The sequence below is a fragment of the Penicillium solitum genome (genome assembly GCF_028829755.1).
Source record: "Penicillium solitum strain IBT 25940 chromosome Unknown utg000001l_segment0_segment0, whole genome shotgun sequence".
Taxonomy (NCBI): Eukaryota; Fungi; Ascomycota; class Eurotiomycetes; order Eurotiales; family Aspergillaceae; genus Penicillium; species Penicillium solitum.
The window spans coordinates 2,795,552-2,821,540 of NW_027072121.1; the positions used below are offsets into that span (position 1 = coordinate 2,795,552).

Below are 25,989 nucleotides of genomic sequence, written 5' to 3' on the forward strand. Positions count from 1 at the left end.
TACCGCGCAGTCTATACTCTGCCGGCGAGTGTCCGAAACCCCCACCATGCCCGCACCAACGAGCCACTGATAAAGACGGCGATCTCGGTTCTACTTCGGAGAATAACATTGCTGGCGCCCTATGATAGGCTATATACTACCTGCATATAGCGTGATTAAGGTGCCGATGGGTCTAGGAGGGGCAGCCTTCTGTTATCATACTCCAACTCCGTTCGCCGCGGCGATGCCCGCGGTGATATCTAGGAGGGGAAGTATATAGTCCACGATGCGATGGTGTATTGAATCAACTTGTTCCAAATCTTCTCTACATCCAGTCTATCACATCTACTTGTGTTTATACTTCAAAGCAAGTCTCTCCACAACAATACCACCCCAGCACTCCATACCTCTCTACAACACCATGACAACCCCAAAGCCAACAGACCTAAACCCGGTCCCCCTACCAGCTCCCTTCTCCACAATCCCCCGAACCCCCCTCCTACTAGGCCCCTCACCAATCCACCCCCTCCCCCGCATAACCGCCGATCTCGCCAAAAACAACCCCAACCCACACGTAACCATCTACGCGAAACGCGACGACCTAAACTCCGCCTACGCCTACGGTGGCAACAAAACCCGCAAACTCGAGTACCTCCTGGCAGAGGCGCAAGCCCAAGGCTGCACGACCCTGGTCTCCATCGGCGGCGTGCAAAGCAACCACACGCGCCAAGTGGCGGCCGTCGCCGCGCGCTCCGGACTAAAAGCCCGTCTCGTGCAAGAGCACTGGGTCGACTGGACCGACCCGGGCTATGAAAGCACGGGCAATATCCAGCTATCGCGACTAATGGGCGCGGACGTGCGACTCGATCCGTCCGGATTCGGCATCGAGCATAAGAATACCGCGGCGGCTGTTGTTGAGCAGGCTAAGGTTGACGGGGAAAAGCCGTACTATATTCCTGCTGGTGCGTCGGATCATCCGCTTGGTGGACTTGGGTTTGCGCGGTGGGCGTTTGAGGTCAGACAGCAGGAGAAGGAGATGGGGGTTTTCTTTGATACGGTTCTTGTTTGTGCTGTTACTGGGTCGACTTTTGCGGGGATGATTGCTGGGTTTAAGTTGTTGGAGAAGTTGTATCCGGAGGATGCGAAGAGGAAGGTTATTGGGATTGATGCTTCTGCGACGGTTGAGGCGACTAAGGCGCAGGTTTTGCGCATTGCGAAGAATACTGCTGCTAAGATTGGGCTTACGGAGGATGATATTACCGAGGAGGATGTTATCCTTGATGAGCGGTACCATGCTGGTATTTATGGTGTTCCTGATCGTCAGACTTGGGATGCGATTGAATATGCGGCGAAGATGGAGGCGTTTATCACCGACCCTGTCTATGAGGGGAAGAGCTTTGCGGGTATGATGGATATGATCCGTCGTGGGGAGATCAAGGGTGGGAATATCTTGTATGCGCACCTCGGTGGGCAGTTGGCTTTGAATGCTTACTCCGAGCTTGGTCGGACCAACGAATAGAGAGATGAATAGAGACATGCATGTATTTAGGAAATGGGAAGACACTTACATATAATCTACGGTTTTATGGATATAATGTATGGTTGTAGCAATTTAGGTTTGTATTGTTAAAACGAGTGACTGTAGTTGGCGCGTAAAGATGATCAAACTAGGGAAGCAAGGACAATGTCCTCTAGAACAGCTTGTGCTCAAGGGTCATCTCCGACTCGGGCTGGAGACCAACGCAAGCACGGAAGATGTTGATAAGCGCGGAGCGCTGCTTGCCCAGGGCGTTGACGACCGGAGTACCGGGAGGGGTCAGGGGAGCCTTGAGCATGTAGCTGAGAATGCTCAGGACGCTGTGGAAGCCCTTGTAGTCTTCACCCTCGCTGTCAGACTGCCAGCTGATACGGGTCATCATCTCGGCGAGCACAATCAGATCAATGATCAGGGGCGAGGCCAGAAGCGAGTCCTCACAGATGTTGAACAAGCTGATGGTCTGGTGGCCACCCATGAAGATCTCGGCGTAGTACTCATCCAGAGCACGCTTGTTGTCACCGACAGCAGGCATGTACTTGATGACGACAGTGTGGTCGGGGTGCTCATCCTTCTCGTAGAGAATGTGGTTGGCCGCGACCATGTCGTCCACAACGTTGGACTTGGAGATCTCCTTGGAGCGGAACTGCTTCTGGGAGCTCAAGTTCTTGCCGTCATTGTTGCCCAAGTGGTTGTAGCTGGCAATGGAGGTGAGCTTGATACCAGCGTTGATCAGGAAGTCAACGAGGGCCGACTTCATCTTGGTCTGGCCAGACTTGAAGTCGTCACCGCCAATGAAAGCACGACGCTGCTCGGCCAACTGAAGGGCACCAGGGACAAAGGTGTTCTGGGGTGAGCCGTTGATGAACGGAGTGTCCTCGAGGATCGCAGCCACAGCGAACACGGTGGAAGGAGCAACCTCAAGGTGACCGGCCTTGATCGAGTTGATCAGGTTGTCGGCAGTGTCGTTGACACCAGGAATAATGTCGGCGTACCGCTCAGTGTTGGCAGTCCACATGATAATCACCTTGTCCAAGCCGTTCTGGGCCTTGAAGTCGCGAATATCCTTCTGGATCTGCTCAACGTGAGCCCAGCAAGCCTTGTCACCCTTGATGACGTTGTCGGCACGGTCCTCCTGGTTGGCAGCGATGAAGTCGGGGTAGTAGATACTAGGCAGCGGCTTCATCTCGACCATCTCCTTGCGGACTTGGTTCTTGAGGGTGGGCTCCAGCACCTGAGCACGGTCCATGGACTCGGCGAGGTTCAGGCTGCTGATATCCCAACCGCCAATGGCCAAATCGTTAGGGTGGACCATGGGGAGCAGATCGTGGAAGGGGATGTTGATCTCCTCTCCGGTCTTAGCATCCGAGCCCAACTTGACAGTGGAGCCCATGACGATCGAACCGTAGTAGTTGGAGGTCTGCTTGCCGTCGCGGGTCTCCCAGGAGAGGTTACGACGGTTGGCCAAAATACCAGCAGTCACGGTGGAACCATTGTTTCCACCCCAACCGACCAGCATCATACCGACCTTGCCAACCTTGCGGTTGACCTTGAAGTTGTAGTTGGTGGCCTTGGGAGTGGCAACCAACTTGTTGTCCGCGGTGCGGGTGATCTCAGTAGTCTGATAGGCGTACTTCGACTTGATTTCGTCATCGGTATAGACGACATTGGGGGACTGGACAGTAAACAGGGAAGATTCTTGGCGAACCGACCCGTTCAGCGCGCCATTGGCAGCATCCGAGCTAGCGTGAGGAGCCATTACGTTCACAGCGGGATGAATAGGCGAATTGATGGTAGTGTGTGTAATAGCGTAGCTTTAACGGATAAAGGGTGCGCAGTCCGATGCTCCTCCACGGTTGGATGAGCGTCGGCCGTTGAACGGGTGGTGCCGCCTGGGAAAGAGTTAGCAATTGCATGTATGATCCTAGTTGCCTCCTTATAGAGGCAATGGGGGAAACTCACGAGTTAAGACTTGTCGCGAAAATTGTGGCGGTTGTATGTGACCACTGTCTCGACGAGAAGTGATCTGACCTGCTGACAAGGTTTATACGAACCTAAATAAACGGACAAGGGAATACTGAGGATTGAGGATAAGAGAATGAAGGAAGAAGAGAGGAAGAAGAAGTGGCAGGAGGGCGACTTTATGTCACTCCGCCTGTCTCCGGGGGGGTCTGGTCCACCGGTCCCCAGTCCCCCGGCTTCCCCCTTTTTTTTTTCTGTTTTTTTCTCCTTTAGCTTTGAACTATTTGTTGGCATTAATTTTATTATTGGTTATAATCTTGTAATATCTCACCGTCTATTCTGGTGTAGCCGATACCGCAGTTATAGTCCATCTTTTTGGGTGTTCCTGCATACAAGGTATAGACAGACTCCTTTGTACTCCATATATTCCGTACTCCGTATGCTAACCCATGCTAACCTGTGCTAATCTTCTCATACAGCTAATATGCATTATGATCAGCAACTTAGCCCCAATTCATAAAAACTCCGCTTTTATTTTGTGCCGAAAACGAAAACCGTCTGGGGCTCCGCTTCCGGCTTCCACGGGGTTCTGTTTCCCTGGTGCCTGGCCCGTAGTTTGGTAGTTTCATTTCCGAATACGAATTCCGGTGACGCATCCCGGGTTATGAGTTCTGTATTTTGTGATATCTGAATTCTTACATGAAGCATATTGCAATTGCAATTGGAAGTGCAGACTCGCATACCCTGATATACATCAGGCCACGAGCCCTCGGTTGGACCGTGCTGCACATCGGAGGGGTATCCGCGGGGCAGAATAGCGGTCAGCCCATACCAACGTGCGCTTGGCACGGCTTCTGCTGTAAAATTTGATGATTTTATTAGTTATTAGCTAGTAACTATTATTATTGATTAATATTCATTGACTATTATTCGATTATTACGGAGTACAAAGTATAATAAAAGTACATAAACACATGTCAATTTTGGGAGCTCAGGACCATGGGAGCCATCTGAGGTAACCACCAGGGTTAAACTTACACAATTTCCAAGGTTCCAACCCTGAAAGGCTTCAACTTTGTTATAGGCAATATCAGAAAATTACCTTGAAATGATATTAGCTCCAAAACAGCAATATTTTTGCAATTCCAACTCCCCAGTCCCCTAAATCTACCCTCTTTTTTTTATGTTGTTCGCCTGCGAAACTTAGTGCAGTCTCCTATTGAAATAAATCATGTCTGCAATTCATGGAGACGTCCATAGTATTCCCAATTATCATTCACCAATTATCCCTGCAAATATCTCCCCAGTTCCTATTGCCGCAAACAAATAGTTATACTCTCAAACCTTCGGTGCTCCATCGTCTTTGTTTTCCAACGGAGAATCTCCCTCGGGCTGGCGACCATCTAATTTCTGAGGCAACTGTTTGGCCACACGAACAGCGTCTAACCAACCCGTGGACATAATAAATACCTCATCTATATCCTCCAGCGACAGGCCTGCAGTTTCCGGATAGAACAGATAAATAACTGGTATCATCGCTAAATTCAGACAGGCAAAGATGAGAAAGTACTTCCATCCAATGGCATTGAAGGCGATTGGGGTGACTTCAGCGATCAGAACACTCAGAGCCCAATATAGGCTAGAGCCGATACCGTTGATGGTGGTACGCAGACTGAGAGGTGCCACTTCGGATGCGTAGAGAAATGGGATCCCACCAAAACCGACAGTCATACTGACGTGAAAGAGGAAAATAAATACCACAGCTGCATACATGGCCATGGTGTTTGTCGACTGAGAACTAAGCGCAGCCACAAGGAGCATGGCGATTGTGTTGGCCATCGCACTGGACAACCACAAGAGACGACGACCAAACCCCTCTATAGTGTACACGCAGACAATGCTACCAATGACACCGCAAAACTGATAAATCACAGCCAGAATTCTTGATATTGTCGAGTCAAGCTGGAGGTTTGTTTGGAAAATCGTCGTACCTGGTAGATCTATAAGCGAGGGACATTGGATTGCGATTGAAAGATCAGTCAGTGTACGTACTGTAGAACGTGATTGAGTTGACACCCGTCAATTGCAACAACATCAATCCTCCTGTCGCAAGAGATGCACGATGAAAGATTCTTTGATGTCCCATTTGGAAGATTTGGCGCAGAGTGCCTTTACCAGCAATAGCTAACGAGGACTCCACATCCAGTATCTCCTTATTAACCACCTCACTGTGGATTTCAGTGTCCCTTAGTGCTGCCAATACCTCACGCGCAGCAGAGACCTGACCCTGCCGGACCAGCCAACGGGGTGACTCGGGCATTTGACAAGTGAATACAATCACAATTATGCAAAATATGATAGGCAGTCCAACTGGAACACGCCAGCTTGCACTGTTAGGGACATACGACATCCCGAGATCAATGAGTAAACCCAGGGTAAGACCCACAGAGACGAAGATGCCTATGGTCGCAACATGCGCACCACGCTTGGCAGCTGGTGATATCTCAGATTGCCACATAGGCGCAGTGGCTAGTTGGCCACCAGTACCCAGACCTAGGATAACCCGTGATACCACAAGCTGAGAAAAAGAAAAAGAACTAGCCATGAGGAAAGCCCCGATCATTTGCATCACTGAAGCGAGTATGAGAGTTCGTCGACGTCCAAGCAAATCTCCCACTGCAATGCAGGCGATGGCTCCGAAGAAACCACCTACTGCATACAAGGCCACCACAGTACCCCGCAAAGTGGATTTGTAGTGCTTTTCTGAGGGTTGGGCGTTGCTCACGTCGATTTCAGGAAATTGGGATTCGAACCAGGGCAGGGTGAGAACTCCCCCTAATAATCCTTGGTTATAGCCCATTGACATGAGGGCAGGCATAACCACGCCAAGGAGTGCTACATGGTTGAGGCGACTACCCCGGAGGCCAAAAAAACGTGTCATGTAGCGTGTATAAGGAAGGTTTGGAATAAAGTTGTGTTAGGATGGTTTGATATTAATCTGGAGGACTTTGGTGGATGCACATTTTGGAGGTAATCAGAAATCTTACAACTGTGTTGCGTGAATTCGATCCTTGCATATTTGTTGTTTTATTGCATTCCAACCTCGGGCTCAGCCTCACAAAATTGTTTTATGAGTTTAGCAAAGTGTCGATCAGCAAAGATATTTTGGGTTTCAGATAAAGATGACCTATGAATTGAGATATCGGCAAGGGGTATAACATATTGTTTGTTGATCTCCGGTACGAATCAATATCAACGTAACCCCCAAGCAACAGACATATAGAGGGGCTGGGATTATTTGTATGACCATTCTCTACGTAAATGATCGAGTGGAAGCATATATATGCCAGGGCTACGAAGCAACTAATCAAGCTAGTTATCTAGCAAAAGATCTAATGAAGAATTACCAATAGTGTCTACCCGTAGTTCGCCATATGGCTCAAGTCGTCCAAGTGATTCCAGGTATTGGGACCAAGGGCTGACGAGGCACGCGATCTATGCTATGCTTGTGTATAGTGTTTCTAGAAGATGGCGTTGTCGATAATATTAGATACTTCACTGGCCTCGGGTATACTGTTCAAGGAGTAGATCTCAGGGTCGAAGCCACGACCTCGTTGGGCCATAGCATAAATGTTGACAGTTGGCTGTCATTCAGGGAACCGATAAGCGTGTTGACTTTGAGTATCTCTCTTTCAAAGGCGCCCCTCAGAAACCATGTATCAAGTAGAGTACTTGCCAAATAAAAATGAGCCAAAATGACGAGTGAGTGTCCACGAAGGTAATTAGGTTCGCCTCTCTCAAGCGATGCCAAGAATGGACTTGGAAGCTGGACCGGCCAGGCCAAAATCGCCGCCTCTTCAAAATCCAACTGGATTTCCATGTCAGCAGGATTGTCGGTTGCTTCACACCGCAATATGAAGAGAATGCGTAGATATAACGTATCCAGGATGTCTATGGTCTCAGAGTGCGCGTCCACAACGGAGTCTAGAGTCGTGGGCGACTCTGAAAGGTGAGATGTTGGCGTACCCGAGCAGCTGGATAAGTAATCCCTAGCGGGTTCGAGCGCACGTAAAGAAGCCTTGATGTTTGCGACTGCTTGGCTGGCACCTTCGGCAAATTTAACTAGGCGGGGTGAGCAACGAGAAAGTCGAGACGGTGGTAGAGCAAACGGTGAATCCTTCCAACACCCGTCGTGCTGTGAGAATACCAGCATCTGCCGGAGCCGACTGCTTTTTAACACGTCCCATTGTTCATGTAGAATACTGGTTACTCCTCTGTTAAGGTATAACCAGTTGAGACGTAAAACGTCATTTGCGGAAGAGGAATTTCCCGTTATACCATTCATCTCTTCGGGGGTCCTGTTAAGGGGATTGAGCTCCTGAACCATGAGAGATGCAAAAGCAAACGCAACGAGAAGCACAGAACCAGCAAGAAGATCCTCAGCGTTGGAGGGAGAAATGCAGGACATCTCTTCCCTAAAACCTTCCAGTCCTCTTTGATGATGTTCCATGACTATTGCAAAGTCCACCGTATCCAAGTCTTCGGGGCCACTAGTGCTGTTGGCCTCACGCTCCGTAATCATGTGGATGCCTCCTAGTGCTAGGAGCAGGTGCATCAAATACCGATTGTTGCATGCAATTTCCGGGATGATCCGCTGCCAGACTATAGTCCTCCTCGGATGGGGTGACATTTGTTTCGCAGTGTAGGAATTGAAAAACTGCAGGAGCTTCAAATCATTCATTGGTAAGTCCACACGCGCGTGGCTATTATGGTTCGAGAAAATCGCTGGTAAAGTCGCGTCGAGCGGAGGAGCTCCATTTGATGGACCGAATGCATCAGATGAGGGAGCGCTATCTTTGTTCCCTGTCGCCTTTCTAGATCTGGGGGGTCTCTCCGAAGGGACGCGCGGTAGGGGGTAAGAGCAATGTTCGCCTCTGGAAGCGCATGTGCCGCAGGCGGGTTGAAGTTCATCACACTTAAAGAGGTCAGCTTCTGGTCCACAAGTAAAACCGGAAATAGGAGTCAATTTATACCTTGACTCTTCGGAGTTTGCAAGGATAGCATCCATTACGAGACTTGGTGTGGCGGATGCGATGTCTTCTCAGAACACGTGGGTTCTGCGCGGAGGTGTCGGAAAACGCCGGATCGTCCATGGATTCTTTGAGTATCGTAAGTTTCTGAAGGGGTGAATAGCCATGATTTGCAGGATTTGTGTAAGACTGGAGCCTACCTCTGTTAGTAGGCTAAGTTACATGGGAGTGGCGAAGCAGTCATTCTCAAACATTAACAAATCCCGGTCAACCACACCAAACCTCAAATGTTGTTTTTCAAATCAAAACACAACCCATGAGTCCTTGACACTGCCATTCAGTTTTCCTATTGATTTTTCAATAATGACGCATAACCAAAATGTTTCAAATAGACAAAAGAGTAACATAGTAGACTAGAACTATTTCGGTCTCATCTTCGAATTATAAACTCCATGCCTATAGCCTCAGAGGCGTCTAAATTATTTTAGTATTTTAGCTTTTGGTAGATCTTGTAGACCCACTCGTATTCTTATCCGAGTGCATCTACGGAGTATCTACGGAGTATATATACAAGGTGTAGGTGGATACGAACACCAGTAGTTCATCTTGTTTCTTGTCTATCTCAATAACTGGATCCCATGAATTAAATTGACAAAAATCTAGATATAAAATACAAATTTGTTTTTCTCCCAAAAAAAAAGGAAGAATGAACAACAGAATCACACGCCATGACAGACTCCATCGGGTTTCACAGTCTGCTCATTCCGGGTGCCAGTCAATTCGTAATCCGGCACCACAGTCAAAAACCGAGTAATTTCAGATGGATGGGCAATATTAAAGATAACCATGGCAATGAAGATGAGAAGTGAGTCAAAAATATACAAGTAGACCTCATGACGCAAAAGATAGCCCTTATTGCCCTGGATGTATTCCGCGAGTCGAAAAAGCGAGCGCACCAGGATCAACAAACTGGTCGCATAGAGAATGTTGAGATGTTTGCGCCAGGGAATCCCCCGATCGAAGGCGCGTGGGATAGGGTATTTGCGCAGCTTCCAGTCAAATAAGCCAGCGACAATAATGAAGAAGCCAAAGAATACGATTTGGACAAATAGACCCACGATGATAATGCGCTCGCCGCTCTTCATGCCATCGAGGGACCCGCTACTCTGAATGCCACCACCTGGATATATAGTCAGAGAATCCCATTTCATAATTTAGTTATCTCCAGAACACATACCAGCGCCTTGTAGAAGAAACGACATCACGTCGCCGGTCACGAAAATCTTGGTCAGCCACTTCTTTTTCAAAATAGAATGCGGTTCTGCATGCAGCACCAGAATAATCCGGCCCAGCAACATGTAGATTGAGGCTGCTAAGAGGGCTGGGGCGAGAAGCAGACAGAGTGTTTGTATCATGTAGGGGCCTAGCGTCCAATCCGGACTTTGTTTGCTTGACAAGGCACGCCCTATATACCCGACAATCTCAACTACTTCTGTTAGCACGAGTATAAGAAGAATATAAAGTAAGGATGTACGGACAGAGACCACCTATCACGAAGGGAATAAAAAACCAAGTCCTGGTTTTGAACATCTGGAAGATGTGGTAGAAGGTTGTGCCCATGAAAAGAATTGCAAAAAGGACAGCACCGCCCATGCTGGGGTCATAACGATAAAAAGCGAAGCTGACTTCTTCGTCAGAACGGATCGAAGCCACGTTATTCTGCATTCTGAAATGATTGGCCTGGTAATTGTTATGATCAAGAGAATCTGGAAAGTATCGAGCCTATGTTAGGTCCGGGTGCGTAAGCTCAAGCTTTACTGGACCTTTGGCCAGATTTTTGGTAGGCATGACTTATATACGACTTCTAGAGAAACCAGAAGTTGACACCGAATATAAAAATAATCTTTGGGTGGATTCGTATTAGACGGATGTTTGATGTCTGAATAGCGCGAGACGGTGGGAAGCGAGTACGGGTGGGTCAGTCGTAAAACGAACCCTTGAAAACATTTCCAAGGTTGGGCTTAGACCCTTAGGCAACTATGTACCCCGGTACATTACAAGGCTGAATATTGTATAGACAGACATTGGAAGACCCGCTCCAACTGAATGGCGACTCGGCGAAACCGAGAATGCGAATACGGGTGGGGCCACTACGGCCTTGTCGCATTCTAGTACCGATTAAGCTACATGGTAATGGCATCTAGTACCATGAATACAAAGAGCAAACTCATGAAAAAGAAAAAAGTTTCTGTTTTTCCCCGAATACGGTTACGACGCTTAAAAAGATACGGCAAGGCCAAGTACATATACTGTACTGGCTCGCTCGGAAATAGATCATTATTTAACCCCTACAGCCGCTCATTCAAGGCAACAAACTTCCAATAATCTCCTTAATCCTTTCAATTGCCTCTCAGTCGAAGTATAATTGATCACTCTGACAGTTGGTTGTATTCGGTTACACTCATTCGCCATGGCTTCCAACACAGGTGGAGAGGTTGACTTTAAACTATACCGCTATACGCCCTCTCTCGTGGCTGCAATCCTTTTCACAGTTCTGTTTGTGCTCGCAACCTTCTATCACCTTTACCAGGTTGTTCGTACACGAACCTGGTACTTTATAGTCTTCGTCATTGGAGGAGTCTGTAAGTTATCCCAGTCTCATTGCCGGGGCTTACCAGTTCCCTCCTGATCTCTACGAGAGTCCACAGCGTTCGTTGCTAACAAGCGTTACAGTTCAAATCATAGGTTACATCTGCCGCGCGCTAGCCCATAACAACAAAGAGAATATCCCGCTTTACTCGATTAGCACTATCATGATCCTTCTTGCTCCTCCTCTCTATGCAGCCTCCATATATATGACTCTCGGTCGTCTCATTGTGCATTTGGATGCTGAGAAGTTAAGTATGGTGCCGGTCAAATGGCTCACCATAATTTTCGTCTCGGGAGACGTGATTGCGTTTTTGATGCAAGCAGCAGGTAACTAATCCGCTCCATCCACACAACAGTCCCGGTCAATGAAAGCTAATCGTGAATACAGGCGGAGGTATCATGGCAAGTGGAACTCTTTCCGCAATGACCACCGGCGAACATATCACGATTGGCGGTCTCGCCGTGCAATTGGTATTCTTCAGCGTTTTCATCATAGCTGCAACAATCTTTCACTATCGGATTCGCAAGAGTCCCACCGAGAAGTGTTTTAACCCACTACGCTCATCTGGAGTACTGCAAATGCCTATTTGGGAAATTGTCATGACTGGGCTATACGTGGCCAGCATTTTGATTCTCATTCGGTCGATTTTCCGACTCATTGAATATTCCCAGGGCAACAGTGGATACCTCATCAGCCACGAGGCGTTCTTATATGTCTTTGATTCAACGTTGATGCTATTCACCATGGTTGCGATGAGTATTTTCCACCCATCAAAGATTCTTTCTCAGTCAACGAAGCCACTGCGCTCTTCAAGAAGGTCGCGTTCAGCAAGCAAAGAGCAACCTTTGGCAAGAGAAGAAGTCTAGATCATCACGCTTTTACAAACAATGTCGCGGGATTTTGCCACTGTTCTTGGGTATACAAGACCTAGAATTCCTTGAGTGAGCTGGAGTAGGTATTGTTTCCAGGTTCTAGTTAATTATATGTCTTGAGATGAATGGAAGATGTCAGCTTCTGGAACAAATTTACCGCAACTGCTACTACTGCTACTGCAACATAACATACACGGATATCTTCGAAGCAGCCATTCCTGGTATCTACATAGGTTGAAACAGGGGACGGGTTGGGAAGCGGCTGCATGACACTTATACCCATCACGCAGAAACATTATCCTGTACATATGCGCATCTACCCAATTTTCGAGAACTGAACAGGGTATTTTTTATTATTCTAGAACAAAGAGTTATCAAATAATTTCCCCAGAGTAATATATCATCGCCACTATGGTGGCACCGGATTAAATCCCCCGCAGTGGGGAACTTCCCCGACGCAAAAGATGATGAAAATCAACATCTCCGCCATGCCCGGTGCGAAGAACCCCCAATGCTGGTAAGAAACGACCTAGATGATCCTAAATTTTTATAAAACTTGACATCTGACTATAATCAGTGATCCATGCCGTGTACTTCACCATAAATGTAATACCGCTTAACCCCCCAGAACCAGCTCTCCGCTAACTGTCGATAGGTGACGGAATCTTGCCACAATGCGGCCGATGCGTTCGCACTGGACGCGAATGCACGCGAGGTAAAAAAGAAACCAAGTTCCGACAGGCAAAGGGTCGGACGACGCGCACCAAGTTTCCTAGCAACCAAGTTTGGCTTCGGCCACCGCCTAGAGGTTGGATTCTGTGCCCGATTTCATTGAGAACTAATCTGACATTAGACCGTTATCTAGTTGACTTTGTACTCGAAAGCGGAAGTGATCAAGTGGATAACTCGACCGAGACGGCAACCAATGTGCTCTCGCCTGCCGGGAGCTTGCATAGTCCTGCCGGCTCCATTCCTATACCGGAAAGGCTGTCTCCGGGGTCCTCACATACCGCCCCTTTGCCGCAATATGGGTTCTCAAACTACCAAGTACAGACGAGAAGTAGTGTTGTTTCGCCAACAACCCAGGTGGTGGGCACATCTGAACGATCGAGCCAGCGGCCATGGCCCCTGAGAGACCCCGAGGAGGCGAGTTTGTTGCAGCACTTTGTGGACAATGTTGCACGTTTCGTAAGTACTGATCCTTTTTTTTTTTTTTTCGAAAGCTGAACTGTAGTCTGATTGTACGATATCAAGTTCGATTGCACGGATCGCCTGCAACATTTTGCTATCCATATCCCTTACAGAGCACGCCATTGCGAGACATTATTTAATGCAATATTGGCCATGTCGGCTCGTCATTTGAATCGCACAACAGCTTTTGACCCTTTTGTGTCGGACCGCTATTACCAAGAATGTTTGGAGAAGTTGATCCCCGCGTTGAATGACCACGGTGTTACAATGGATGATGATTTGCTAGCTGCTACTGTCATTCTACGCTTGCTGGAAGAGTTTGATGGTTAGCAGTAGATCCTTTCCCACATGTGTCAAGAATCCTGCTGACAATGATTATAGTCCCACTTGCCGGGTCCGATATTCGAGGCCACTCCTTCGGGACAAAGGCTTTCATACGGTCTCCATCATTGATGACCACAACTCCAAGTCTACGGCAGGCTGTCTACTGGAGTGGCCTACGCCAGGAGATTTACAATGCCCTTAGCCTCCACCAAGCCCCAGACATTGAGCTGAGGTCCTTGGACTGGGATTCCCACTCCAACTCGCTGGGCCCTGATGCAGGTGATTGCGCGTGGGCGAACCATGCCATCACTCATTGTGCACACGTTTTGGTGTTTTGTTTCGGGGAGGGAATCCGCTCACCGGCTGTGCATGCAGATCTTAAAGCACATAATCAGCAATGGAGTGAGACTCGGCCAGACTCTTTCGATCCGTATTTTGCGAGTGGAGACGGGGAGGTGGGAACTAAATTCCCAGACATTCGTTACGGGTGTCCCTGGCATGGTACGTATCAGGTGACGTTTCAGGAAGCGTATCCTACAGGCTATTTAGGATATGAACCGAGGCTAATCGCTTGGGACTATAGCAATCGGCAATCAATATATCGATCTTGCCCGGATTCTGCTTTCTGTGCATGACCCAACTTTGCCTACGGTTGGACCTCTGCGCAGGCATCTGATTCAGGAGGCTGATGTAAGTCTCTTGAGCAACTTTCCGAAGCTATATTAGGTACTCAGGCTGAGACTAACAGGACGTTCAGGATCGTATCCGCAGGGGGGTTTGGAAAGTATGTGGCGCTTCATTATCCAATGCCTCTGTGCCCCCAGCCATGGTTGTCGGGTGCATGGCCATCCATCTCTGTAAGCAGCAGAAACCGTCAATATGTTTCCAGTATATGTTGTACATGAGGCTAACCAGGGTCACAGGCGGCGATCGCTTCACGGACCCACATGAACAGGACCATTTGATCCAGGTTCTTATCCAAACTGATAAACTTCACGGCTGGCCAACCCATGCGCTCCAGCGACAGCTGCGGGAGACGTGGGGTATGCGTTAACGTTGTTACTATGTGTAGTAACAAAGCAAGTGCTTTGTAGGAGAGCGAGAAAAAGGACGAGAGAATGCCTCGCATGTCTCCAATCTGGGCCGCGTCTGCAGTGGAGGCACCACTTGCGACAGATGATCGTCCCTTTCTCACACGCAATCAGAAACAGAAACCCCATACGGAGTACGGGGTAAGATCTCGTCTCATCCTGACACCGTCATCGTACGCGTTTTGCGAATTTTCCAACAGTGAGGATTCAAAACACCCGGGCTTGGCGCGGTTAATTCTTGCAACTACCCAAAGGGTAGAACCGTATCTACAAAGGACTCCGTACGGAGGATGTACTTCTGCTTTCAGCCAAGTTCTAGGGTCTTGCATGACTCGTGGCGTTGGGTGGAAGACAGCAGCCAGTAATAGGAGCGGGTTCGGAGGGGAGGAAAATGGCCCCGCGGATCGCCAGCACGGGCGAAGAGTAAACTCAGTTGATTGTTTTTTTTTTCTGTGTTCCAAGAATATAACAACCTTGGGGACTTATCGCCACACATGATCTCATCAGGGGTTATGTGTCAGGATAGTTTTTTTTTGTAGGGTCAAAATTCATTCAAAATCCCAATAGAGAGATACCCCCTGGAGTTGATCTCCACTGATCGAAAGATTCCAAAGGTTGCAAGCTTCACAACATCACTTGGGCAATGTGATTGGTGGTGGTGGAGGATCAGACATCAGGTACGGACCAGTCGCATTGGAAGCTGAATCTCTTTTTCTTCTGATGTGCAGGTTGCCTGTGCACCGAGTATTTTTGGGCTCCACTGTTTGGGTCAGGAGAGAAGAATTTAGTGAAGTGGAGATAATATCGAGAGGTAATATAGACGGAGTGGAAGGTGAACTACTATTTATCTACTCCGTACTCCTTACATCCTATCTAAGTACTCTGTGTATCACATAGAGTGTTTTATAGTCTGTACAACATAATAATATAATATCATCTATTATAATTAATATGTTATACAACATATTAATCCTCGATAAAGTACCCCTGAACACAGTTACGCACCCCCTTTCCGCACTGGAGACGCTAAGTGGACTAGCGTGTGTTTTTCCCGTGGCACAAAGCACCGGGGCACTTGGACACTGCACATACAATTCTCCCCTCAATTTTCTTTTGAATTCAATAGTCTTCCCCATATCTCAAGGGGATATGGACCGCTAAATTCGATGTTCACAACCCTTGATGGCTTCAATGAACATGGGCTTCTTGCCCAGCATAAAATGCTCCAATTGTGGATGTAATGTCGAGATCTCTGCTATGGGAGATCACACTTGCATTCGGAATGATTTTGGTAGGATTCAATGATTCAACACCCCCGGGTCTACGTGCTGACTCTATAACCACAGTCGCACCTATCCCATCACCGCCTCCATCGGCAGGATTCGATTCGGACCGATTCACAGAGGCAAAGGTTGGCCGGGGCCCTCCCCCGGCCATAGACCCCTCAGCTGCAAGTATGTCTCAAATCGCCATGTGGGAAGTTGGAAGGGATCCGCGACTAACCCTATATACAGATCGAGCATTCTTGCAGCCAAATATGCCGACACCAGCTAATAGTGCCCATCTATCACCTCTCCCTACCAGTCCAGCACCTCCGTCTACGGTGCGCCCGTCTCAGCACAGTCTGACCGATGATTCGGTCTTCTCATTCCCAATGCCTGGTAATAGATCACCAACTGAAGTGAGAACACCAAGTCCAATGATGACAGATCGGTCTGCGTTTAAATCACGAACACCAGTCTCGTCGCGGGGACAAGGGCTGGGGGTGATGCCGGAGAATATACGCCTTCCACCTAGCCCATTGCCACCTAAGTCCCCAGATGCGAACCATCAGAGGGGGGAGTCGGCGGTGAGCAACAGCAGCTACCGGACATCTTTCGCCAGCAGTCGCTATGGCGATTCTACAACGAGGTCGTCGACCAACAGCCTCTCGCGGGGATTCCGGTCATTTATGGACGACATACCACCAGTGCCATTGGCACCTCTTCGCACATCCAACCATAATACTTCTTTCCCCCGTGATTCCAACGTCTCGGTGGTTTCATCCCGCATTAGCAAGGAAGAAGCTAATGGATTCGACTTCGGCATTCCCGAAGGCCAAACCCCGACTACCGGACTACAAGATCTCCCGGAGGAAACCCCCTCGGCCCAATTCCAGGACCATACCGAATATACCGCTTTCAACCCTGCGAACCTCCACCCGGCGACAGCGGCAACAGAGCCAGGCAGCGATGCGCCAAGGAAAAACTCGAACGCAAGTACGACAAGTGCATTTTCCGTCACTAGCTTCGCCCGTGCTCTCGGTCTAGATGACCAAATGAATAACTCTGAAAGCTCTGGCTCTGATTCATCGCCTTCCGATGCCCGCAGTGGTAGTTCCATGTCCAGCCTTCCCTCAGATGCTAGCTTGAGCCGACACAAACCCACTGATCCGCTCAATCTAAGCCCTTTGGTTGAAGAGCTGCCCGCCCGGACCCGACAGACGATTGTAGAAGTACCCGGCCGTGTGCGGAGCACAATGGAAGAAGTCCCTCCTATCCCTGCTGCTTTCTTCAGCCCGGATTCACCTACCGACCCTTCAATCAACCAAGGTGGTGTGTCATTGATTGCAGAGAGGAAAGCAGTACCCCCGACTCCGACCCCAGCACAACCAAACCAATCTATCCCCCGAAAGCCGCCACCACAACGCTCATTCACAGCACCCCTACCACAACAAACACCGACAACACCAACCCGGTCCGCGACACGTTCGAAGGGGACGTGTAAGGGTTGCAATGAGACGATCACAGGAAAATCGATATCATCCTCGGACGGCCGTCTAACAGGTCGGTACCACCGTGGCTGTTTCGTTTGTTTCGAGTGCCACTCTCCCTTCCAAACGGCCGATTTCTACGTCCTCAACAACAGACCCTTCTGCGCGCAACATTACCACGAACGTAACGGGTCCCTTTGCGCCGGCTGTCACACCGGTATTGAGGGCCATTACTTGGAGACCGTCGAGCGGAACCCTGCACGCCCAGATCGCCGTCGATTCCACACCCAGTGTTTGCAGTGTCGTACATGTCACGTCCTTCTCAAGGGCGACTACTTCGAGTGGAATGGCGAAGTCTTCTGCGAAAGAGATGCTCGTCGAGCCGCTGCGGCTTACCACCCACCATCTCCTGGTCCTCCTGGTCCTCCTGGTCGTCGTCGCCCCACACTACCCTCGTCTCCCCTGGCCAAGTCTGGCCAATTTCCCCCGGGCCCGTACCCTCCACCCGGCGGAAGACTTGGGCCCGGACCTGGGCCTGGACTTCACCCCGGTCCCCGATTCCCCCCTGGCGGTGGAGGTCGGTTCCCCGAACGACGGACTACTAAGCTTATGATGATTTGAGCAAATCCTCTTCCTCGGTCTTCTTTCCTGTATACCTTGGAAAGTCCCGAGTTGCACATTCCCCTTTTTTTCCACTCTGCTGCGGATTTCTTTTCCCACTTTCTTCATTCCTTTATATATCGCGATATACCCTCTGTGCTATCTAACCCATTTGATTTCCGCTGACAATGGCGTTGATCGTCTGTTTCCCCCTTGCATTGGGGCTATCCTTCATCTGTATCCATTGAAAACGCCCCATTGGCAGGTCTTTTGATTTTTGGGCCATCATCCGGGATGTATTTTGTTGATTTCTTCCTCATGCCGAAATGTTTCTAATGTACATACTCTCCATCGGCACGGTGTTTGGTTGGCGGGCTGTCTTTTGTACAGGATTTACAACTATAATATAAGGACCTGTGGAATTGACGCCGAAGATGACAGCTTTTGGAGCCAGAAACGGCTGCTTTCCCACCCATAACTTTGGACATCCAGCCGCCCCTAGCCACCCCTTGGTCGCTTACTGCTCTGTAACACCCACTATTCTGCGTCCGCCCAGCGACTTCTACCCTGTTGATATTCTTGAGTAATTTAAGACCCATCAGCAATATTATAACCGCCACCATTTGCCGGGAACTCAGTCATTCTTCGGGGAATTCCTGTCCAACGCTCTCGCCTCGGCTAGATCGACGTGCGTCTTGGAGAAACTCCGAGCTGAGACTCTTCGCTGGAACAGGATGCTTAGCTCTGCATAGGTCCGTCCACTAGGTTCAGGAATACAGAAAAAGGTATAGATCAAAGATAAAACACAAGTTCCACCATAGAAAAAGCCAGCTTTCGCACCCCAATTCCACGCCGATGGGTTCAGCATGTAAGGCGTGATGATATTGCTGATAATATTAAGGATATTATATGTCATACGTGCCAGCACGATTGACTTGCTGCGGAGACGAACGGAAGGGATCTCCGCCACAAGCGAGTAGCAGACTGGGCCGACGGTGATATCGTAGAAGAACGTATGCACAAGCAGCATAGATCCGATTGACCATGCAAGCCGACTGCCACCACCGCTGCTGTGCGCTGGGGACGGGGATTGAGATTCAGCGACACCCAGACCGCCAATGACCAGCAAGAGCACAGCTAAAATAGCCAAGCCCCCGAGGTAAATGGATCGTCGGCCAAACCGTGGTAGCAGAATCCAGGCTACAAACACGCCGACGATGCCGAGGGCATACTGTATGATAGACATGGTGAAGGCCTGCTCCGTCGGTAGTCCTGCTTGCTTGTAGAAGTAGGTGGAGTAGATACGGAGGCTCGTCCCGGATAAGATTTGAATACCCCAGCACCAACAAGAAATCGAGGTGCGACGTAGGTCTACGCCGCGGAAGCAATCGATGTAGCGAGTGCCTGTGCCGGATTCCCGCTCTTTCTCTGTCGTTACCACCATTAGTGTGATTGCTTGATCGGCGTCAAACTCGATACGGCCGGGTGATGTCAATCGGAGGAGGGCCGCTTTGGCTTCCTCTAGGCGATTCTTGCGAACGAGCCACCAGGGCGATTCAGGGGCGAAGACTATTCCGATCATCAATGGGATTGGCCAGATCCATTGTAGAGCAAAGGGGATGCGATAGGACCATTGGTCAGATCGTGTGAGTACTCCTCGTAGAACACCGGCGGAGAGTAGCTGTCCAAAGACCTATTGGTATTCAGTTCGTAAGCTTTATTATTTCCATCCTTTTTCACCTTACCCCCTTTCACCAACTGAAAGACAAAAAAGGGGGGAGGGGAGGGTGTGAGCTTTACCCAGCAGAGGTTCACGTAGGTAGTGAGATAGGCGCGAAGATGGGTCGGAGTTACTTCAGCCGCGTATGAAGTAGTCAATGTCTGAAAGATGCCCCAAGGGATGCCCATTAAGACCTGGCCAACTAGCAATACCTCGATCCTTGGAGCAAAGAAGGGGATGAATATCGTAGCAGTTATAAAAGCCAATGAGGCCAGCATGGTATTGCAAAATCCGAAACGTTCGGCTAGATAACGGTTGATGAGAAGGCCCATGAGCGATCCAACCGAAGCACCATTGGAGAGGCCAGCTTGCCAAGAAGCACTGATTCCATATGTGCCATCGGGCAACTCCTGGCCGTATTTTTTCTGGAAAGCGGGTTGAGCAAAGAGGGAGCCTATGAGTTTCATGTCGTAGCCTTCCATGATGAGGGTTAGAGATAGAAATATGGACCATGCGACTGCCTTGGGATATAGCTGGAGGGCCCGTAGAAAGGTGAGTTCATGTTCGCTGTGAGTGGCACGACGAGCTTCATCTAGAAGGGTATCTTGGTCGATATAAGTTGTCATTTTCGGAGGAAATCGTACTACCTAGGTAGGTCCTATAGTTCTAGGGCAATCCGGGGAACGGCAGAAGTCTCCACGCAAATTGGATGTGGAGAAAAACAAGCCATTTTTTGTGGATTCCAACCTTGGGAAGGCTGGAAGGCTGGTTAAAAGTAACCAATCAGATGACCTCGTCGTATTAGATGACTAAACCACCAACCAGGCCCCGGGGGTCCTTGAGAAACGGAAAGAGAGAGAGAGATTGAAGGTAAAACTGATTTCGAATGCTGTTATATGTACAGTAACGAAATTAGCCATTTTCCGTCTTGTACAACTCTTAGGGTCAACATGGAGAGGGCGGGGAAAGAGAAAGCAGCAAAGAGGGTTTCTTTTATGCTAACACTGAAGAGCACACACTAAAACCCAAACGGCAAGACTAACTCGAAAAGGCAAATTCACAGGTCCGCCGTTTACAACTAGAATATAAGGATTGACCGCCCACTGCCCTATAATACCACTATTCTGCACCCGCCTAGCACTTTTAGTCATACTCCGGTCCTAATATTAACGCTCTTGAGCTCACCTACACACGGGAACGGGTGTAGATGAATGCTCTTTAATAAAACCTCTCAAACAGTGCAAATTATGTAAACACATAGACCAGTTGGCGAACCCTTGATTTTGCACCGTGGAATAGACCGGGGAAGATGTTGATTGTTCGACAATTCATGATTCATGAACAACGGACCAACTAAAGGCCTGTCCAGTTTGCCCAGATGCACAGCCTCACTTGGGTTCAATACGAGGTCGATGAGAATCCCTCATTGGTGTGTGGCTGTCATGACGTGGCTGTGAAATGCAGGGGGCCAGACACAGCACACCTCACACCTCTCCGATGACTATTAATATGCCCATCCATCATGATTTGTCCTCGAATAATGGGGCTGGCTTCTAAGCTCTGCAACAATCTCCCACTATGCTCCCATCTTCCGCATCTCAGCGAGTCAACCTCGACGGAGGGACTAATAATGTCCACCCCGGGAGCTTCTCTTTGGTTGGGTATGATTTGCGGAGACAGCATGAAGATTGGCATGAGGTCAAGCTGACTGGAATTTGCAGACCCCGCACGCGCCCGCAGTTCAACGGCATTGATATAATCCGCGAAGCCGACGAGTTTGCCATGATACATGGACTCAACAAGGATCAGATCTTGATCAAAAAAGGTGCTCTGGTTTACCATGATCCGGATAATGGCGCAGGGGTGGAGGGGTTGACTCCAGATGAGCTTGCAGCTTTGTCTGATAAATCAAGAGAGAAGGTGAATACCTTCAAGCTCAAGGGGTGGACTTCATATACGTGCTACATGGCAATAATTCTCTAGTTGGTCGTCCTCACACATTCCTTCGTTTATAAAGATTTTGTCTGGTCAAACTAACAGCACAGTGCATCCCTTCAATACTCCAGCTGGCAACTTCTGGGACAGCATTACCGCTCAACGTTTTCTCTATGGCTCAGTTGGTAAGTCAGCTAAGATTCAAATCCCACGGACTCTCTAAGACTGATTACAGTGCACCATGGCTTGGGAGTGCGTTGTTCGGCTGTATCATCAGTGTACCCTTGAACGGACGCTTCGGTCGCCGTGGCTCAATTTTCACTGCGACTTCCTTGGCCCTCTTCTCTGCACTGGTGAGGGTTGTCTTGCCGAGTTGGAGACTTTCATACACTATTTTTGCGGCCCACCTTACAGCTGGTACGGCAATGGGCATCCTGCGATGCACCTGCCCGCTTTACCTCGCTGAAACAAGCTTCACGTCCACTCGGGGGTCCAGAATAGCAATTTGGCAGGTGTATGTATTCCCTCTGTGAATGATACCCAAAATCGGAATCAACTAATCTGTTATGGTCAGCCACATCACCACTATGGCTATTTCTCTACTCACCGAAAAGGAAGTTATATTAAACATGATCTCGCCGGGCGTGAGGGACGTGGGACTTTTATTCACCTTCGTGTCCGGGGTCACTTTATTGTGTCTGATCACGGCAAATAAGTTGCCGGAGTCGCCTTATTGGTGTATATTGAACGGAAAGATGCAGGATGCCCTGGACTCGTTGTGTCACTTTCGGAAAGCGGAAATTGTAGCGGCCCGAGACCTTCATCAAATCCATTCGACTCTCGGTGAACTGAGCAGCACCCAAGACTTTCAGAAAGATTTTTCCTTCTTGCGGGCATTGAAGCACTCCCAATTCAAGAGAGCAGCCCTCGCATCAATCCCGATGATACTCACTCTCAATATGTCTGCTGTTCAAGTTGCCCATGCTGACTTTTGGTACAAAACGCTGCCAATGCTCAACCGTATTAATTTTGAGCCCACGATTGCAATATTCCCTATGATATTTGTTTGGTTGCTCGCCGGAAGGCTAGACGAAATTGGTCGTCGTCGATCTGCGATGGCATTGATTCTTCTCATGTTGCTCTCCATGCAGATTCCAGTGGTGGAGTTCACAGGAGATCCCGCCTCGATGGTTTCATCTGTGAGCCAGATACTGCTGATCACACTTTACCAGACTGTTGAGCTTGTGTTCAGTGTTTACACAGCAGAGGTCTTTCCGTGGCAATACAATGGTATGGCCTCCAACTTGCCTTGCGGTTCAAATGGTACTAACAGCAGCGGCGCAGATTTGGGCATGGCGATCACAACGTCATTGAGTCATGGAAGCATTATAGCAGTGACGTTGGGTCTATCAACACATTCTTTACATGACTTCTTTTCTTCAGCAACATATCGTTCGTCAGTTCTCCCTCCTGATCCTATTTCATTCTCCAGTTCTGTCATATTGACAAGCGTGCGATTTATTCTAGGATATGGCTCCTTCTATCCTTTTTGTCGGTAATTCTTCTAATGAAGGAAACCAAAAATGTCCCGATCGAAGATATCAGCCATGTATTCGATCTTTCAACAAAGAATCTCATCCTCTGGCGTGTGAAGACATGTTTCCGAGGGAAAGATATCGATCTTGAACCATTGGAGTCTCAGCCAGGCGCGATTCGTCTTGAGTAAGACTCTCCCAGCACCTCGGATGTCGATTTGTTCGGAACTGCGAACTTATTGCTGTTTCTTATCTCATTGGAAGATTTTGTATAAAATTATGACGTCCTTCGTCATAATATGGCTGTTTAGATATGGCTGTTTAGAAATTTATGTCAACTTGTGACTATCTTTTTTTTCATCGCGGAGATTTATCGCGGAGAGTACTGAGGTACCTTTCCCATACGAGAGCATCCATGGTTCTTCATTCCCATAGTGCTCCCAAGGTTTGTATTGACGTCAAAACTATATATTCGAAGCCCAAACATTACCTTGGAACGAAATGAGTTGGTAAACAACTACCAGCTTCCCTTCCCAGATGCGACAAAACGCGCAGCAATCGGGCAACTTAACGAGCCAATCTCCCAGAACAAAAGAGCGAAGAACGTAGTTTAGTCAAAAACTGAAGATAGTGCGTTGCTCACACTCTGCCAAATGTTGAAATGAGCCGAATTCCTCTGGTCTGTAGGTTCATTGAGGTTGCATTTCGCACCATGAGAACGAAGGAGGCGAATCTTGTTTCGATCTCCCAGCTTGACTGCATCAAAAAGGGGCGTATTTCCATTGTGATCAATTCGATTGACGTCGATATTTGCGCTGATCAGATGTTGAATGAGTTGTGAACTGATCCTGTTTGAAGCGACTGCGAGGTGCAATAGGGTGCGACCAGTTTCGTTCTGGCAATTTACGTCGGAACCCCTCTCCAACAACTTGAGTGCCTTTTCTTCTTGTTTCAAAAAGACTGCGTACCACAATGGAGTACGGCCTTTCGTGTCCTTCCTCTCCGTCGAGGCACCCGCATCGAGTAATGCCTCAATCGCCTTCACTGACCCAAATCTTCTAATCGCCAAATGCAACACGGTGTCGCCGTCATTGTTTTGCGCGTTGAGGTCTATATGGCTCTGCTGAAGAATTTGTAATTTCCTCAAAAAATCATCAAGATCGCTTTGCCAGGTCGCCAGGTGTAGTGCGTTCTCGTGCCGGGGCTCTGTAACACTGTTCACATTTGCGCCGTATTCGAGCAGTACCTTAATCCACTCGACGCTTCCATGCTCTGCTGCAAAGTGGAGAGCATTGTATCCTTCGTGTAGTACATTTGGATTTCCGTTCTGATCTAGAATAGACACCACTTGTTCCGTGCTGGCAGACTTGGTCTTTGTGGACTTGAGCACATGCCAAAGCTCATAGGAATAGAAACTCTAATGAGGATCATGTCAGAAAGATTCTACATAAGACAAGGATTTTTCATAGTTACCATTTCTTCCCCGATCTTTGGTTGTGCTCGATAGTTCGGATTTCTGGGCCGATCTCCCGGGGCCGCCTGGCCCCGCGAAGTGTGCAGCGGCGCATTTGGGACGCTGCTACCTTCAGCTGCGCGTATGACAGATGATGTTGCTATTTCTGGGGCCTCATATGTAGAAGAATAATTATGTACGTCATCATTCTCTCCGAAAACGGTCCAGTTGGTGATCAAATCGACAGAAGCTTTTGGACGGTCCTCAGGCAAGGGTGCCAGTAAAGAAATGATAATATGTTGGGCTTGATCGCTCACTGCATGATCGATCAATGGAGAAATTGGGAAGCTAGCAAATCCTTTGGTGTAGTCACCAAGAAAACTGTATTCGAGGAATGGCTCCTCCTTCGTTAGCAGGAAGTACAACAGACAACCAAGGGACCACATATCGACGGCATTGGTGTAGGTTGAATATTCTTGAGTATCATCGACTAGACCCCAAGCTTCGGGGGCCATATAGCCTCGCGTCCCTCTCCCTTCCGTTCGCAGCTCAGTTTGCCCTTTGGCAGCCCACTTGCTAATATCAAAGTCCGCGAGTTTGATTCTGACCGGATCCTTCTGCACAACGAGTACATTCTTGAAAATTGAATGAGAATTTATGGTGACAAAAATCCAGCAGATTAACTCACCTCAGGCTTGATATCTCGGTGAGCAATCCCCATGTCATGTAGCAGCACCAAGCCTTCAAGCAACTGCTCACATATAGACCGCGATTTCGCTTCGGAAAGTGGATGGGGAAAACACTTCTTAATGTCTCCAAAAACGCAGTATTCCATAGCTAGATAGACATAATTATCTGCCGTGTACCACCCATGGAGCTGAACAAAAAGCGACTTCTTTTGAAGTCTGAGCAAAGAATTAGCGGAATGACGATCACGGGGCTCCCGCAACAGGAGGTTTCTCAAGCCGCGATACATACTCCATAATCCTCGAAACTTGCCCCAGGACATCTAGCTCCGATATATTGCTTTTGGATAGCTTATCTTTGGAGATACTTTTCACAACCCGCAACCCACCCTTTGCCGACTCGTACAGGTGGACCCCCTCCTTGAATTCGAGGGTTCGATTCCATATCGTGACCTGTTTTGTTTGCTTGTCTGGATTCTGTGGATCAGGTTGCAATTTGATTTCACGATTGCGATGGGCAGAGAGAACAATCACGTTCAGCTCAAATGTCTTGACGAGCTCTTCATCTTTCATAGTGACTTCTAAAGCTCGACAAACTAGCCGGTGCGGCCAAATGCGATGGTAAGCTTAGAAAAGGGAAGCCGGATTTGGATGGGAGATGCACAGCCTTCCGTT

At 48.7% G+C, this 25,989-nt stretch overlaps 12 protein-coding genes across 12 annotated transcripts; 5 read left to right on the top strand and 7 right to left on the bottom strand.

Moving 5' to 3' along the window:
* Nucleotides 1-400: 400 nt before the first annotated feature.
* Nucleotides 401-1,498, top strand: N7455_001060 (putative 1-aminocyclopropane-1-carboxylate deaminase; the record flags this gene model as incomplete). Its single annotated transcript, XM_040950891.1, has 1 exon — nt 401-1,498. The coding sequence occupies one exon, from the start codon at nt 401-403 to the stop codon at nt 1,496-1,498; it is 1,098 nt and encodes a 365-aa protein (XP_040818567.1).
* Nucleotides 1,499-1,670: 172 nt separating this feature from the next.
* On the bottom strand, nt 1,671-3,272 carry N7455_001061 (inositol-3-phosphate synthase INO1; the record flags this gene model as incomplete). Its single annotated transcript, XM_040951855.1, has 1 exon — nt 1,671-3,272. One exon carries the CDS (start codon nt 3,270-3,272, stop codon nt 1,671-1,673), a length of 1,602 nt encoding a protein of 533 aa, XP_040818271.1.
* A 734-nt stretch (nt 3,273-4,006) lies between these two features.
* On the bottom strand, nt 4,007-4,451 carry N7455_001062 (uncharacterized protein; the record flags this gene model as incomplete). Its single annotated transcript, XM_065603930.1, has 3 exons — nt 4,007-4,146; nt 4,219-4,332; nt 4,442-4,451. The coding sequence occupies 3 exons, from the start codon at nt 4,449-4,451 to the stop codon at nt 4,007-4,009; spliced, it is 264 nt and encodes an 87-aa protein (XP_065462421.1).
* Nucleotides 4,452-4,813: 362 nt separating this feature from the next.
* Nucleotides 4,814-6,416, bottom strand: N7455_001063 (uncharacterized protein; the record flags this gene model as incomplete). Its single annotated transcript, XM_065603931.1, has 2 exons — nt 4,814-5,475; nt 5,528-6,416. 2 exons carry the CDS (start codon nt 6,414-6,416, stop codon nt 4,814-4,816), a joined length of 1,551 nt encoding a protein of 516 aa, XP_065462422.1.
* Nucleotides 6,417-7,052: 636 nt separating this feature from the next.
* Nucleotides 7,053-8,667, bottom strand: N7455_001064 (Zn(II)2Cys6 transcription factor domain-containing protein; the record flags this gene model as incomplete). Its single annotated transcript, XM_065603932.1, has 2 exons — nt 7,053-8,450; nt 8,509-8,667. Coding segments are annotated over 2 exons (1,557 nt in total), but the record flags the coding sequence as incomplete, so codon positions are not given.
* A 557-nt stretch (nt 8,668-9,224) lies between these two features.
* N7455_001065 (RTA1 domain-containing protein) lies at nt 9,225-10,230 on the bottom strand (the record flags this gene model as incomplete). Its single annotated transcript, XM_040951490.1, has 3 exons — nt 9,225-9,685; nt 9,743-9,991; nt 10,044-10,230. The coding sequence occupies 3 exons, from the start codon at nt 10,228-10,230 to the stop codon at nt 9,225-9,227; spliced, it is 897 nt and encodes a 298-aa protein (XP_040818491.1).
* A 569-nt stretch (nt 10,231-10,799) lies between these two features.
* On the top strand, nt 10,800-12,021 carry N7455_001066 (RTA1 domain-containing protein; the record flags this gene model as incomplete). The annotated part of the gene is made up of 3 exons (XM_040951547.2): nt 10,800-11,147; nt 11,239-11,481; nt 11,543-12,021. The coding sequence occupies exons 1-3, from the start codon at nt 10,976-10,978 to the stop codon at nt 12,019-12,021; spliced, it is 894 nt and encodes a 297-aa protein (XP_040818484.1). The 5' UTR covers nt 10,800-10,975.
* Nucleotides 12,022-12,491: 470 nt separating this feature from the next.
* On the top strand, nt 12,492-14,596 carry N7455_001067 (Zn(II)2Cys6 transcription factor domain-containing protein; the record flags this gene model as incomplete). The annotated part of the gene is made up of 9 exons (XM_040951926.2): nt 12,492-12,544; nt 12,605-12,633; nt 12,683-12,835; nt 12,893-13,215; nt 13,282-13,543; nt 13,600-14,043; nt 14,126-14,232; nt 14,300-14,399; nt 14,466-14,596. The coding sequence occupies 9 exons, from the start codon at nt 12,492-12,494 to the stop codon at nt 14,594-14,596; spliced, it is 1,602 nt and encodes a 533-aa protein (XP_040818187.2).
* Nucleotides 14,597-15,890: 1,294 nt separating this feature from the next.
* Nucleotides 15,891-18,006, top strand: N7455_001068 (LIM domain-containing protein; the record flags this gene model as incomplete). Its single annotated transcript, XM_040951380.1, has 3 exons — nt 15,891-15,924; nt 15,980-16,087; nt 16,148-18,006. The coding sequence occupies 3 exons, from the start codon at nt 15,891-15,893 to the stop codon at nt 18,004-18,006; spliced, it is 2,001 nt and encodes a 666-aa protein (XP_040818343.1).
* Nucleotides 18,007-18,619: 613 nt separating this feature from the next.
* Nucleotides 18,620-20,331, bottom strand: N7455_001069 (uncharacterized protein; the record flags this gene model as incomplete). Its single annotated transcript, XM_040951017.2, has 2 exons — nt 18,620-19,678; nt 19,786-20,331. The coding sequence occupies 2 exons, from the start codon at nt 20,329-20,331 to the stop codon at nt 18,620-18,622; spliced, it is 1,605 nt and encodes a 534-aa protein (XP_040817986.2).
* A 952-nt stretch (nt 20,332-21,283) lies between these two features.
* On the top strand, nt 21,284-23,014 carry N7455_001070 (uncharacterized protein; the record flags this gene model as incomplete). Its single annotated transcript, XM_065603933.1, has 6 exons — nt 21,284-21,366; nt 21,427-21,687; nt 21,751-21,825; nt 21,876-22,154; nt 22,215-22,930; nt 22,974-23,014. The coding sequence occupies 6 exons, from the start codon at nt 21,284-21,286 to the stop codon at nt 23,012-23,014; spliced, it is 1,455 nt and encodes a 484-aa protein (XP_065462424.1).
* Nucleotides 23,015-23,785: 771 nt separating this feature from the next.
* Nucleotides 23,786-25,887, bottom strand: N7455_001071 (uncharacterized protein; the record flags this gene model as incomplete). Its single annotated transcript, XM_040951541.2, has 4 exons — nt 23,786-24,592; nt 24,649-25,263; nt 25,317-25,533; nt 25,607-25,887. 4 exons carry the CDS (start codon nt 25,885-25,887, stop codon nt 23,786-23,788), a joined length of 1,920 nt encoding a protein of 639 aa, XP_040818385.2.
* Nucleotides 25,888-25,989: the final 102 nt, after the last annotated feature.